Below are 15,530 nucleotides of genomic sequence, written 5' to 3' on the forward strand. Positions count from 1 at the left end.
GCGTCGCCCCCCCCCCTCCCTGGGGCGCCTCACCAGCCGGGGGAGCGCGGCTCCTCGGCGAGGCCCAGGGCTTTGTTATCTTGGATTCGCTCCATGGCCGAGGTGGCCGCGTCCCCCGCCCCGGCCCTGGGGAAGGGGCTCAGCCCAGCCCGCCTCAGCTCGGCTGAGGGAGCGCTGCATAGCCCTCAGCGGCGCCTCTTACTCCCTCAGGGCTTTTGGAACATGAACCGGCATGTCCGGGACAGCACATGCTGAGCAATATTGAAGGCGCGGTCGAGCCTACCTGGAGAGCCGGAAGGCGAAGGAAAGACATAAAACGATCCTGAAGAATATTTTGAGTCTTCAGGCGGCCCAGGGCTTTTACACCTCTCGGGAGAGACGCTAAGAAGAGAGGAAGGAAGGGAATGAGGGCTGAGCTGTTTAAACCCATGTAGTTAGCAAGTGATAGCTCCCACCTGAGGCAGCCACCGCCTGGCAGGTGGGAAGTGCTCCCCTGCCGTCTAGCTTGGCTCCCAACCTCCACGCTCTCCTTCTGTTCCCTTTCCATACCTTGTGATCTCTCTTGACACATGGAAACACTTCTGTCACCTTCATTCCCTTCCTCATATATAGAGCAAAACTAATTAGTCTTCAGTGCCTCGCTGACTGCGAAAATACTTTTGTGTGCAGGAAGGCAAGGCCCAGGGAAGCAGTGCAGCACCACATGTGTTCTTACAGGCTGCCTCATGTTGTCTACACTTTCTTCACCTGCTCCAGCCCTTTGACTTTCAGGAAATCCTTATTTCCCCTGGATCAGGATGAAGCCCGCTCACAAAGACAGCAGCAATCCCACTGAAGTGAAAGGAACTGTTGAGCAATCAAATGGTGTGAGCTTAGCAATTCTCTAGTGTGCTAATTCTCCACTCATCAAAGCTGACAACCAAAAGCATGCTAGAATTAATAGTAAATACACAGTTCCCCTCACCCACACCCTTCTGATGTCTGAGAAAGCAGATACACACCAGCGTGTCACCCACTCACCAGTCACATTATCAAGATTGCTTCTCATTTCCTACATGCAGTTATTTAAATAAATGGGGGGTTGGGTTTGAGTTTGTTTTTTTTTTTTTTTAAGGGAGGGGGAGTATTTGCCAGCCTCCCCCAAGCTTGCTCAAGACTTCTTAGAAACCAAAGCAAAATTGAACTGAGTGTTAAAGCTGACAGAAGATGCTAGAAGAACTACCTGAATTTTAGGCAGGATCTAAGAGGGGAAGGGGAGCTTGGAAAGGTCACTGGATTATCAGATGGTTAAAAGAACTGGAAGAGATCCTTTCTCCATCTCGGAAGTACTGAAGTAATCTCACAGAGCACTGAGTCACATCTTCAGAAAGTCCAGAGCCAAGACAGAAAGCTCTAGTGTGCTGATTCTGTAAGAGATAGGAAGATGGTGCAATAGCAACTGCAAAGATTCAACAGGGAAAATGGGAAATTTCAGGGAAATTCAGCAGCTTTAGGATGTAAAGACTGTGGAATTGGGAAGGGCATTTGTCGATAAAATAAGGTTCTCTTGCAATTTACCATTTGTAAAATGGTCAGTGTTAGCAGTTCACAGCGTAGTTGAATTGACTGTGTTCACTGTTAGCATGGAGCTAGTTTGAACAGCCTCTCTGTGTCCCATTTATTTGCCTCTGACATTATCTCTGCACAGTGCTTCACTGTGTTGCCAAGAAAATTAGAGTAAAAATCTCATCCATCACAGAAACCATTAACTAAGTGCTAGGGCAAATTGGAACACTTTTAAGAGACAGTCACTTCAGCAGTAAGAGGTGTAATAATCCTGCAGGAATGAAAATGGGAAATCTGATTTTTTAGTGAACATGTGCAGGCTGATGTTCATGTATAGTTTGTCAATGCTCTTTTCCTCTGACTACTGCACAATATTTTCTGCAATTAATGAATTCATCATGAGGAGTAGCCGGCGGAAAAAGGCCCAACCAGAGCTGTTCACCACTATATGTGTTCAACATTATCACCAAACACCATTTTTGAGTGTAAAAAAAGGTCTGTTTATGGAGGAAGGCATCCGGAAATCAGAGTTACACTTGGAATTGTCACGTGGTTTTGATAATTATGAGGTTAAGAGAGAGGGGTGTGCAAGGAGCCAAAGCCCACAGAAGCTACTGAGAGACCTTAAGCAACTTTAAATACAAAGAAATCAGTAGCTGGATCTAAAAGACAAAGCAGAAGTATTTTAGGGAGAGCCTTTATAACATGTTCGAGATCGATGAGAAGAATAATAAATTAGGATGGAACTGGTCAGATTAAAATTCGAGGTGATTAGGCTGAATCAGTGATTTAAGTTTTCCCTCCGTCCCACAGCGTTTCCCCACCTCCCCCTTGCTGTTACCTGCGGACAGTGTGCAACAAAGGCAGCCACGCACACCCCGCAGGATCGGAAATTAGTACCCCAAAAGCGTAATAGGTAAAGTTTTTAAGTATTGTAGTGAGTCTGTTAATAATTTATTCCCTCTTAGAAATGCTACAAATACTAGTACTTAGAAATATCTATATACCGCAGACTGTCATTCAATACAATATATTCTTCCTCCAAGTTTCTTATCCTTGAAGGGAAAACGTCCACACAAGTGAAAAGGTCGCAGGGATAGATGTCTTTTCCAACACCTTTCTTCAGTGGTCCTACAGTGGTCTGTTCCTGGAACCTGTTAAGCAAATCTTCTACTGCAGAAAACCCCTCGGGTTTACCGCTCACCTGCATTTTGGCTGGGTAGCAGTGACATCCAGCGGTGCGGAGAGAAACTTGCTCATTCTTTTTTTTTCTACCACAGTGCATCACAGGAAACGCATCAGAAAATGTCAGGGATCCCTTGGCATTCCCGTCTCGTTGTGGATATTCGCAAATGGCACCAAGAGCAGGCAATTTGAAAGCCGTGGGAACAGAGAACCCGCATGCGGAAACAAAAATGCAGAACCAAGAACACCCTCTGCAGCAGACCATCTTTCTAATGGCCCTAAAAGGAGACTACACATAGAAAATACAATTGGTGATCCCTTAAGTTCAAATAAAAAGCTCTTTCCGATATTACACCTACATCATTGACTTCACGGCATTTTCATTTTTAAAATGGTTTTTATTAACCCCGGTTATGTTCTGAAAAAAGATAAATGGGCTGGCAAAGCAGACCATCTTTCTAATGGCCCTAAAAGGAGACTACACATAGAAAATACAATTGGTGATCCCTTAAGTTCAAATAAAAAGCTCTTTCCGATATTACACCTACATCATTGACTTCACGGCATTTTCATTTTTAAAATGTTTTTATTAACCCCGGTTATGTTCTGAAAAAAGATAAATGGGCTGGCAAACAAGGAAAAGTTGATTGAAGAGAAATTACTATAGCAGAGTTTTGTTTCTCAAGCCCTACCCTTGCACTTTGTGCACTTTCCTACTGACCTGATCCATCTTCATCTAAAGGTGAAAATAAATAGTATCATACTGCATGGGTGCAAAATGCACATCTCAGAACAACAAACAAACTTTCAATTATTAGTTTCCAGTAACCAGCTGAGTGTTGAAGCATGATGTGATATTTGATGTGCCTAGAAGTGATTTAGATTTTGGGTACATGTCGTGTTAAAAGAAAAAAAATCAAAACATTAAATGCATACGAAGAACTGGGCCAGCAGAGGTAGCTGTTAGCACAACAAAATAAACAACTAATTTTTTTTTAAGTGAACATTCTAAATTCAGTCTCCAGTATTGGAAATTCACTTAGATTTCATTTGTTCCTCCTTTACTATTTTTGCTGTAATTTTAGTTATTTGGCTTATAGCCCATTTCCAATGGTTATTAACTGTTCCTAGCTTCTAGGTACCACCTATTTTCTATCCTTCCCATTTTTATTTTGTAAACATGGAGTTCAGAACAGGTGAGTTAACTCCAACTAATCCCAAGGCTGGCTTGAAAAAAAAGATCAGATTTATCGATAATTTTTCAGAACAATTTCAAATGTCATTTTTACCTTCTAAGGCTCCAAATTTTGATTTCATTTCTGAAATACAGAGTTCTAAAACTTTGAAATGCAGGTAAGCTTATGTAACTCTCAAATCAAAAATGCACTAACTGTTTACAGGAACTAATGCTGTTTAGAGCAGGAAAAGACCTCTGACGTGGTTATTGTGTAAATGCCTCTGGGGAACCTGCCCGAGCAGAGAACTTTCAGTTTCCATGAGTACTTTAATAAATTCAAAAACTTCATGGGTCTTTCTAAAAAGGTGTTTACCCTACAGGAACACTTCAGCACGTTGTAGCATTAGTGATTTGTATGTTTGACAGCCATTATACTTCCAATAAACATTCGAAATGCTGGACAACACAGCTTCCTGCTTCTGTTTCCAATCCCTTTGGGTAGGCTAAGAGCAGGGCTGCAGCCCCATGGCATCCTTGTCACCATCTATGGCTCCCTGCAGACTGGGCAGCCAGCTCTGACAGAGTAGGTGGAATTCAGTTGCAAGTACACAAAACTGTAAGGAAATGCTCTCCAGATTTAGCAGGTTCTACAGGCACTTTACTTTATCTTCAATTTCTTGGAATTTATCTGGCTTCCATCCCATTCTCCAAGGACTGTTTATGCCTTTCACATTTCATGTTTATGTGATATGCATGAACAGTCCTCGGGACAAGGCCTGAAATGCAGGTCTAAGATCAGTACCTCCTTTGCTGGTCTTTGTGCAAGATCCATTCTCTGCAAATGGCAAAGCTTTCTAGTTCCCATCAGAAAGAAAACTCAGAACTCTGCAGAAGCCATGATCCAGAATACTCCTGCTGTAAGATCTTTGTTGTTCACAGCCTCTTGCAACTGTAAGGAACCGTAGCTCACACCCCTTTCTTTTGGCATCTCTCGTGTTTCCCACCACTTGCACTTCCAAGTATCCATACACCTACTGCAGACAAGTGGACACTTACACGATGCTTTGAACTTTTTAGGGGCCTTGTGTCAGCACACAATACCAGTACTGCCTTTCAGCAGTTAAACCCAGGAAAAGAATCCCTCAGGCACATTTCTTTATTTCATGGAACAGCCTGGCTCCAAAGAGCCCATCTCCAGCCAGGCATTTTATGTCTTTGAGAATCCAAGAGCATTTATGGGCATGGTGACGTGGGCAGCTCTGAACATAGACAGAGACAATACAGGTGCTCTGCACCTGTCCATGGCTCCAAGGAGGGCCTTTATAGAGGAAGTCCATATCACAGAGTCAATTTGCTATAGACCTTGCTGCTGTACTCTCCAAATCCTGTTCCTTCATCCCCCAAAACAGTCAAACACAAATTTCAGCTGATAGTAGCACACGAGTCCAATTTCTGTTTAGTTTCCAAATGAAACATATGAATCACTCAAAATCCTCACTGGTAGTGTTGTTTCTGGGAACTGTGAAGAACAGACTCTGAAGAGCATATAAATATTTTTGGTTAAAATCAGTTTTACCTGGACATAAATACTAAGAAAAAAAGGTCAGGATTTAATTCATAATGATGTAATTTTTTTAAGAGAATCTTAAACACAAAATGGAACCTGTCCTCGTGCCACAATTATCCTCCTTGCAGGGAATCACATGGAGCTAGAAGATCTACAGCCAGTAGTTAACTAACAAGAAACTCACTGTGCAGACATAGTGCCATGTCTTGAATGCAAAATCTCAGAATTAGACTGACAGGATGTAGTCCTCTAGAAACGCAGATGTGTTTACATGGTAATGAAAAAGCAAAAACCAAAGGCATTTCATTTACATGAAGTTTTATTATCTCTTCCCCTCAGCTAGTACTCCATTATTCCAGCCTTAGCAGAGTTTTGTTTCCCTAGGTAGACAGGTTTTCAACTGACTGTCTCTCACTGAAAACATCTAGGCTAGGTCAGATTTTAGACCCAGCCTTTCATTAATACAGTCAGATACAAAGGACCAGTCAAAATCCTGACCACCTGGAAGGCTGCAAAGGAACAAAAAACAATCCAAGAGGATTTTCATCTTTTTCTATGTTTGCATAGAGAACCTTTCTTGTGCATTGATCCCTAAATAGTTAAGCAATGACACTGCACATTCAAGACATGGATGCATTCTACATTTCAAGCTCTAATCAGAAACATGTGCAGCTGTTTTTCCACTTATGAAGCTTGTGGTTTTATCTTCTCAGCAGCTTCAAGGACAGATGGAAGGCTGACTTTGTCTCCAAATTCTTTCTCACGATGCTCCAGTAAAACACCCTAGTCAAAGACACAAGAGAGAAATTCAGATACATCTCCCTACAAGAGATCCACTGTTTCCAGGAAACAACTTCTTGTCTTATACAAGACATAAAAGCCTCCTAGGTGGCCTGCAGTACCTGTCTTCCTGCCCCAATCACATATACACCTCCCAGGGTGAATCCTTCTCCTTCCAGATTTCCACTATATCCACTTCTCCATGCACGGAAGAAATTTTGCCAAACTCCCACGCGGAAAAAGCCTGACAACATCATTTTTCGTCTGCGTGGACCGTAAAAGCCTTTCTGCAGGGAAACAGAAAATACATCAGCAAAAAAAGTAAAAAAGACTTCTCATTCATGTGGATTTTAAGCTCATCCACAAGTATTTAAGCCCCATGTACACCAACATTCCTATTGCTGACAACAGTGGTGCTTTGGGATAAACATGTTTTTTGTTCAGTTGGTTGTTGGTTTTTTTTTAATTCAGCCTGATTCTTTCACACAGGCAGGGGGGACAGAGAAAATAAAGGGATCATCTAGCTGATTTTTAGTATTATATATTCTTTTTTTTTCAGCAGACAAATGATTTTTAAATGTATCTCCTGGTGTAAGGAGAAAGCAGGGCTGTGGTTCTGTATGACATGAGATTGGCAATCCAGCACGTGCCAGTGTACTGGGACAAGCCATATCACTGCAATCTGGCCTGTACATCATAAATTGTGTCACCTTCAAACCTTGATTCACACATTGTAAACATCAGCAAGTCACACGGCCAGTGGAAGAAAGGAATAAATATTAACAGGCCATATTGTTTATCTGTTAAAGGGGAGGAATAATCTTGCAACAGCACGTTATCAGTGCATAGCTACACCACAGTTTGTAAGCTCAGCAGAATGTATAAATATAGAAAAACAAAACCAATTAACTTCTTAAACTACAGTGATACTAAATCCTTTTTCATTCAGACTACATTCTACTTATTTATACAAGCTCTTCAAAGAAGGCATTCTTAGGTTTGTTTTTAAACAAAAGGAGAACACCGACTTCGCTATACCTTTTCATCCAGAAAGATTTCTCCTTTGAAATAATGCTGAAAATCCTCCACTTCAGTCCCTATCTTCTCTTTCACAACAGCATAGAGAGGGACACCCAGCTTGGACAGCTGGGGTTTCAGAGAGGAGAGCTCAGAAGCCTCCTAAGCAAAGGAAAAAACCCAAACATTTCAGTCAATAAATGGAGGTTGGAAAGGTTCACCTTGAATTTCAAGACCATCAGAAACACATAAGTTCTAGCTTGAGGCACAAACCAGAAACAGACCTGTAACATTTAAGCTAGCTGTACTCCTAGGCAGCTCTTCATCAGATTTACTACAATTTTCTTTGTTAAGCATGGAGGAAGCACATTCTTTAATAAAATATTAATCCCGAAGAAAACATCTTTTTTTAACTCAAAGCTGTAGATATACCCTGCCTGTAATAGGGCTTCAATTATCTTCTAAAGTATTTAAGAATGGTAAAAATATAATGCCTGCACATCACTTAACTTTTTCAGAATTTTCAATTCTTTTTTCCAAGTTGACATCCATCATTATCAGTACTTCTGCAAAGTATTTTGAGGGCTCTGTGCTGGAGCAGGCTATACAGGTTTAAAGCAAGTAATGAAGGTACACTCTCCTTCCTAAATGCCCCAGTAAAAATAATCAGTGAATTCCTTCACAGACTTTCAGTATCCCAGAAGGAATACTGCTTTTTCTGGTGAGTAAAAGTGTAAGGTGTCACCACTCATCTGCTGGGTTTTTTGTTCTCCTGAAGAAATCCCAATTCCCATAGTTTATACAAAGATCCCTGAGGTTTTGAACAGACCAGAGTGTGCACTGAAAATAGATTTCCTATCTCCCATGGAGAAAGGTCCTTTCACTGGACAAAATTCCCACCAAAAAAAACCAACTTCACACTTTAAAAACATGGACACAGTTTACATGATCACTTTCAGTCACCTAACTGAAATACCTTAACTGAAAGGCTTGCAGGACATCTAGAATTTACAGAGTACCAAGTAGCAAACAGATGGGGATGAACAGACAGGAAAATTTGAAACTTTCATTAATAATAATAATAATAATAATAATAATAATAAAGAATCACTCATGGATTCCTGACTGACTGTGTGTGAAAGTTACAGAATCAGGCACGTACGTGCATTCTCCTCCTGCCCACGCTACACCTGTTCAGAGAGAAAAGCACTTTAACCTTCCATGAATTCTACACGTACTTAAGCAATTACTATTGATGGGAGCAGATGCCATAATGAAGTGGTTACAATATTAATTACTCCATGTTATAGAGTAGTGAGTAACAACATAATAACTATTTTTCCCTATAGCTATGAGAAACGTAATGTCCAAGATGCAAGCTCTGGCTGTTCCCAAGCACTCACTACATTCCAATTGTGTTTTAGGTGTCTCCTTCCAAGAAGCTCCACCCAAGGAGCCTAATGTCAACTTAAGGATCAAAATCTGTTTTCCAACCCACCTTGTTATGACAGTAACTCCTTATCTTCAGAGTCTGTACCTTCCTGCCTCACATTTAGCACCCAGAACAGAGAGGGACTCCCTCTAGGCACAGCTCTTTTTTTTGCAGATGAGCTTTATCTGGTGGCTTTCTGCCAATCCAGTCTTGAGCTATATTTGACCAGAGACTATCTGGCTCACAGAGATTTATTCTGGACTCTATATGTATAACTAGCTCATAAGACTCATTACCAACTGGATTTTGTGCAATCTCCCTTTTATAATTACCATGGGCTAGGTCCCTGGCAGATGTAAAAATCATGTAACCATCACCTTCAGAAGGAAAATGCTCAGGACCTGGATCGCACAAACCAGCTGCAAAGGAAACTAAGTGTGCTGGTAGCTGGTGATCAGTTTGAAGAAGAAAACAAAAACTTTCAGATGTTTTAGATGTATTTGATGACTGTCCTATTCATCCCCTCCCTTTATTTACAGAGTATCTATGCAAGGAGACCTCAACTCTTCTTAATTAATTCCCAGGCCCAGCAAGTACCTCTCTGCACAAAAATCATCCAGGTCTTCGTACAGCCATGATCACTGCACCATTCTCCTTCCATAGTTCACCTGCTTTGAATGTCCTTTGTTCTGTTTGTACAGGAGAAACAACATCAGTAACAGTATCAGCCATTCTTGTTTATAATGATTAATACTTTATGGAACAATACAAAGCACTGCAGAGAATTCCACATTCAAATATAGTTCTAACAGGAGAAGAAATAAAATCCATATGTATAGGAGGATATTCTTGCATTATTGGTTTTTAGAAGGGTATCTTGTTTCATCCAGAAATAACAGTTTTGGTTGCTTTTCCTTCGCCAGAAATATTGGATATCAACTACATGTCATAACTAGGAAAGACTAAGAAAACTGCTTCCAAACCTGGCCTTAGAAAGGTTTTTATAAAAATCCAATTATTGAAGAATATGGTCTGAAATAGCCAGAATCTTACCTGAACCCAAAGTTTTCAGCTCTATCTCCTCTAAAAACTCCAATGTAGCCTTTTCTGGCTTGGACAAAAATAAGTCAGTGTTAGCAAGGACGATCCCCGTCACAGCTGCACCAATGGCTCCAAGGCCAATAGACCAGATGCCCATGGTGAAGGTCCCCAAGTCAGGCAGGAAGGACATTTCTGGAATGAGAAAGAAAGAACAGTTCTGACACTGGACGTCAATGATGCCAGAGGAGCATGAATTGGATTAAAACAACTAAAAGCTCATGCAGGTAGTTTTGGTTTAATGGAGATGATTTGTATATTCATTAATGTACTGAAATGGGTTTTAAAAGATAGAGATTACATTCCAGTTCTGTGCCTGACCCACATCAAAACTAGATATTAACAAGATGTTCTTATCCTTCCCTGCTACCAGGCTGACAAAAACTTTAATTATTAAAGTGCTCGAATGCAATGAGGAGAAAGATGATCGAAGTGCATGTGTGTAATAAAGAGGCTCTAACAATATGACCTGTATGTTAGCCAGTAACCTAAGTTATTACAGGAAGACAGCAGTTTCTTTCAAAAAAAGAAGCATTTGTAAATTAAATGTTTTACACACACTAATCTATATTAAACAGTGAACTTTACAAATATACTACAGAAGGCTTGGGAAAAAAAGAAATCTAAACCTGCTATATCTGGTTCATCATAACTGGTAACCTTTCACATTCCTTACAGTTCCCCACTGAGAACCAAAGCAGGCACCAAGCCAAACTTAGAGCTCATGCTTGCAGACAGAAAAATGTAGACTTGCAACCATTTTATTACCCAGTGATCCAACATTACAAACATGCCTGGGACAGCACCTTCGTTCCCTATGCTAACTCACTGCCACTCTTGCTAAAGCAGAAAGGACAGCAGGAACAAACAGCCTAAACTCACACCCACCACTGAGAACTGATAGCATTGCAATGGGAACCATTACATACAAATACTCCAGCGTGAAAGTACAAACCCTGCTTGTGGTTACCGGTGGCTCGAGTTAGCTGGCAATTTTGTTTCACCACCTTCCATCCACAAACCCCCCACAGCCCAGTCCTGACCCTTGCAAGTGTTTCACAAGCCTGGAAAGGGCTGACAGGCACCCTCCAGTGAGGCAGCATCAGTTACTGAGGATGCTGGAAATCACACTTAGCCCTGCCTCGTGGACAAAGTTCAACATCCAGCTCTGAGTAATAACTGGTACAAGAGTCACTGGAGTTTTGGCAGTATAAGAAGTCACTTGCATCACAAGGGCTGTAGATTTGCACTCACACAACTGTAGCATTACACATTATGGAGAATGGAATTTTTTTTTTTTTTTTTTCCCCACAAAACCCCTATTTCCTGAAAGAATATTTTGGTGAATATTGCTGTCTATATATATTTTTGTATGGGTGATATCCCCACCCTAATAAATGTAATAAAATATTACACTTTTGAACTGTGACTGGCAATAACCCAGACACATACAGATGATTTTTATCCCCACAGCTGTTGCCAGAATTCAGAAACAATTAGGAGTAGCTCCTCGCTTTTGTGCCCAGAATTTTGTTTGAGAGAACCCCTTTCTATCCTTAAGCCCAGCTCCAGAATTCTGCTGATAAACAAATAAAACGTTGGGAAACAAAAAAAAAAAAAAGATCACATTGTTCTTTTAACAGCATACTTGGTTTCAAGGAAGGAAGTATCATGGCATCTAGAAACGTAAGTAATCCATGATCCCAAGCAAGAAACAAGGCCAGTTTACACAAACATCATGCAGATAAGAGAACAGATCCTACCCTATTTCACCACTTATTTCTAACCAAGTGAAAACGTCCTTGACCATATCAGCTTTCTTTACATACTTCTTTCAAACATGAAGTCACGTTGTAATGACATTTTTTTTGTATCTGCCTCTGACACCTATCAGAGACCATCCTGACCCCAGCCTTTGGAATGATGCAAATGTAACTCAAAATGTATGTAATGCAGCAATATCCTTAAGACTGAAAATCTCTGTGGCATACCCAAAAGGCTATAGCCCTGCTCCCTCCCAGAGTCCAATTACTCGACTATTCTTTCGATTTCAATCTCGTCAGGTCAAGAAGTGTTTTCTTCTTAACTCATAGTTACAGGGGGGTGAAGGACCCAAGTATTACTCCTTTATGCACATCATTTGTGTATAAAAATGTTGCAAAGTTTGTGGCAAGTGATTAATGAGTAGTTCTCACATAGCTTTTTATTTTTATTAGCATAAATTGCATCTCAAAAGAAGCTTCAAATTAGTGGTCACTGATCCAGGAGATCATGAAGCTTAGTCAACACACTTCTTCAGTTTACTTGGACTCTTCGGTCTCCACACAGTTACAAAAAAATATCCCTATTCAAATATGTGAAATTTTTGCTATTTCTATAAATAGGCGAAAGGAAAATGCAGCTCTGCAGGGTGATACCTAAATTCCTCCCCCGCTAAGCAAACACCATAATGAGCCACTTCGAAAAATATGCATGGGAAGCAGCAGGCAGGATTATTAAAACATTTGCTAACAAGACAAGCTGAGCCCTGACACATCATGTCATTGTACCCCAAGTGGCGAGACTGACTGGAAAACAGCTGAGCATTTGCAACTAGCAGCTTCACTTCTGGTTAGCTGCTGTTTATTAAGGAAATCTGAAGCTCAAAAGGACTTCACAACCCTCCCCCCCCACCTTAAAATACAAACACAACTGCCTTGTGATCAAGTTTTTAAACACCGATCAGCAATACGAAGACACAAGAAAGCATCCCATAAACCATAATCCCTGAGAAGAGACAGGACAGCATCCCGCAAGCCTTTAGCAGGGGTGCAGCACTCACCAGAACCCATGCAGGCTGCATGAGCTTCGGCCACCAGCAGCTCCTGCAGGCGTGGGCAGGCAGGAGAGGAGCCAAACTGCACTGCACGGGTGCGAGGGGCAGGGCTGGGGAGGAGTCCAGCTCGGGAGCCTCTGACTCTGCAGGACCGGGCTCTCCTGCCTCTGCCAATCCCCGCCCAGCCACCCTGAGGTGATAAAACCAAGCGGCTGTCCAATCCAGGGCAAGGTTCATTTGCAGCTATCTTAATCATTCAACCTTTTTCTTTTTAAAGTCAACACGTGTTTACCCTTTTTATGGGGTGGGTAGGTACAGGGAATAGGAATTACAGAAAGCTTTTCTGAAGCTGGGAACACAGCTTTAAGACCTGCAGGCTAAGCCATGCTCTTCTGTAGAACTGGGCATTTTTACAGGAAACGTTTTCCCTATGTTTCAGCCTATTCTACACCTAACCCCTTCACACATGCGCACTGTATGCCAAAACAATACAAACAACCCTGGAAACAATTAAAAAGTCATCACAACACACAATATTAGGAAAAAAAATTAGTATAGAGGCTGTACTAGTGAATTAACCCAGTGTTTCTATGGTCAGCTACCTTCTCTAGTGGCAACATCCATTTGCTAAAAAGCATCATTTTCTCTGGGACTATCAGATCTTCAATCTCTCAAGTCTGCTAAAACTTCCAGAAAAGAATGAACACTCCTCTTTAAACAGCAGAGGCCAAAGGAAAAAAAAGGAAAAACATCTTTTTGTGTGTCTGTTTTTGTGGTGACCACAAGAGATCTACAAAATAGCAGTGAGTTATTTTATGGCCTGTCAGTACTCAGTTAACCAGAATTTAAACAAGATTAATCTTAATCCTGTTTTAAGTGCCAGTGGATGGGTCTTCACTTTTGTCAAGACATGGTTTTCCAGATGTCTCATTTCCCTCCCACCCACAACCATAAAAAAATTGTCATTCAGAGGACAGCTATCCTTAAACATTTATTTTAACAGCATAAACAGGACCCATTCCAGCTGTGTCCAAAAAAAAAAAAAAAAAAAGCCTCTGTTTTCAAGATGTCAATAAGACTCAGAGAAGCAAACAGATTTACTTACATACTTTTCCTAAAAAGAAAACTGTCTTACAATTGGGACTGCACTAGCAAATACTCTCTAGCCTAAAGCAGCTTTGACCGTTGCTTGTTCTTCCTTTCTCTCCCACTCCAGCTTCTCCAAGACATTCCATATCAAGCCTAAAAATGTTTCAGAGCTTTGTCGGAACTTGTGTATCCCAAACAAGCTGAGCTGATATTTTATGAGACATTCTGCCCCCTCCCCCCCTCCCCCAAATGAGTCATGATTACAAATATCTTTGTAAGCTAACTCCTATAAAGAAAATTTACAATTCACAATAACCTGGTAACATGCTCATCAAGATTTCATGAGCTTTTAAATACCATTAAGGATTACGAAATACAGCATCCTGACAGACCTTCAAATTTAGCCCTGCTTGAAGCAGGGCTAAGTACTGGAGAAACTTAGGAGGTCTCTTCCAACTTAAATTGGCCTGTAAAACACCAATATCAAAACACAGAGAAGCCTCCTAACATTTCTGGTGGCATGAATGTAATTTTCACAACACAAGGGATTTTTTTCCTTTCTTTTTGCCATTGTAAAGACCTAACAAACCACTCCTTGTGTCAAGAATAATGATCATCTTTTTAGGTTTCTTCCCAATCCGTGCATGGTTCACTGCTGAATTCTGTGCTCTTGGCTGTAGCTGTAGAGAAAGTTGCTGTGTCAAGCAAACAAACCATACTCCTTCCTTTGAAAGGAAGTTAGTTGTTAGACCAAATAATCGCTCCCATTTTCAAACTGTTTTGAAGAAACCCAACATCTCAACAAGTCTTTTCTTTCGAGCAAGCAAGAGCAAAGGGCTCTGGCACACAACTTTGGAAATCTTCCAGCTCTCTTGTATTGAGAGGGAACAGGCAGCTAGATACTGTATATGGAAAAATTCAGATCTCTGATCAGTCAGCAAATGGATACCACGGAGATGGGACATATTTCATGGAGCACAGAACTGCAAAAGGTACCTATCTGAAGATAATACAGGATGAATTCATGGCTTGGTCTGCTAGTGATCCAGAGCAGGAAAGCTGCACCCTGTGTCAGTCTGCAGAGGTGGGGGAGGAAAGGGAATACCAACAGACCCGCTAATAATAAAAATCAGCATTCACTGAAAGCACAGAAGGTGCTAGGCAGCAAGTGATCCCTCCTGTTCCCACCCAGCAGATCCAAGAATTCTAAGTCCTGCAGATTCAACCTTAAATGAAGATTTTCCCACCTTTTTGGGGTTTTAGGCCTTGCTTATATTCTAACTTTCACAGTTCTCACACTATACAATTAATAACAGCAAAATTGTTATTAAAATCAAAGACACAAGAAAATGGACACGTTTCAACTCCACCCCATAGGGCAGGGGGGCTCTATGCATAAACGAGGCTGTAACACATCGCCATACACCCAGCCAGTGCAGAACAATTTCCCCACAACCTTGCTTCCCCTTTTATCGCCTGCTATGCACCAGGTCTGATGGGAACAGTGCCCCTGTGGTCGTAAAAGAAAAGGCTGGGAGAGCTCCAAGCTGGTCCTTCGAGCAGCTCAAAGGTGGATTTCCTGAGCTGTGCCATTGCACCCAGGACCCAACCAGCGCATCAGGAATGAAATGAGAAACGAAGCACGGAGTCTCCTCGTCCTTCACGGATCTTGCTGTGCCTACTTACACAGGATAAGTCTGCGAAGCAAGCAGGGATCTCTCAAAATGTTAAACCACGAGAGCAGGCATAAGCAGGATTTCAAACCTCGACAGCTCGGGGTGGGCAGCAGAGCTCCGATGGCGAGAGTCGCCCCTCGGTGATCAGC

The 15,530-nt window shown here is 41.5% G+C and overlaps 2 protein-coding genes across 4 annotated transcripts in view; both read right to left on the bottom strand.

Annotated features, from left to right (window-relative positions):
- Positions 1 to 379, bottom strand: part of TSPAN14 (tetraspanin 14) — a 33,497-nt gene extending 33,118 nt beyond the window's left edge. Inside the window, exon 1 of the mRNA XM_008642809.2 lies at positions 284 to 379. The gene's annotated coding sequence lies outside the window, so the exon portion shown is untranslated. The remainder of the gene's footprint in view (positions 1 to 283) is intronic.
- Positions 380 to 5,775: 5,396 nt separating this feature from the next.
- FAM213A (family with sequence similarity 213 member A) lies at positions 5,776 to 15,530 on the bottom strand. 3 transcript variants are annotated; one of them, XM_017746207.1, is made up of 6 exons: positions 15,392 to 15,530; positions 9,757 to 9,936; positions 9,301 to 9,392; positions 7,293 to 7,433; positions 6,377 to 6,541; positions 5,776 to 6,257 (listed from the first exon to the last, which is right to left on the bottom strand). In XM_017746207.1, exons 2-6 carry the CDS (start codon positions 9,932 to 9,934, stop codon positions 6,159 to 6,161), a joined length of 675 nt encoding a protein of 224 aa, XP_017601696.1. In that variant the 5' UTR covers positions 9,935 to 9,936; positions 15,392 to 15,530; the 3' UTR covers positions 5,776 to 6,158. The 3 variants fall into 3 exon arrangements, with proteins under 3 accessions (XP_017601696.1, XP_017601697.1, XP_008641032.2); XM_017746208.1 differs by having other exon boundaries at positions 15,470 to 15,488; XM_008642810.2 differs by lacking the exon at positions 15,392 to 15,530 and adding an exon at positions 12,623 to 12,740.

This window comes from Corvus brachyrhynchos, unplaced genomic scaffold (genome assembly GCF_000691975.1).
Source record: "Corvus brachyrhynchos isolate BGI_N302 unplaced genomic scaffold, ASM69197v1 scaffold279, whole genome shotgun sequence".
NCBI lineage: Eukaryota > Metazoa > Chordata > Aves > Passeriformes > Corvidae > Corvus > Corvus brachyrhynchos.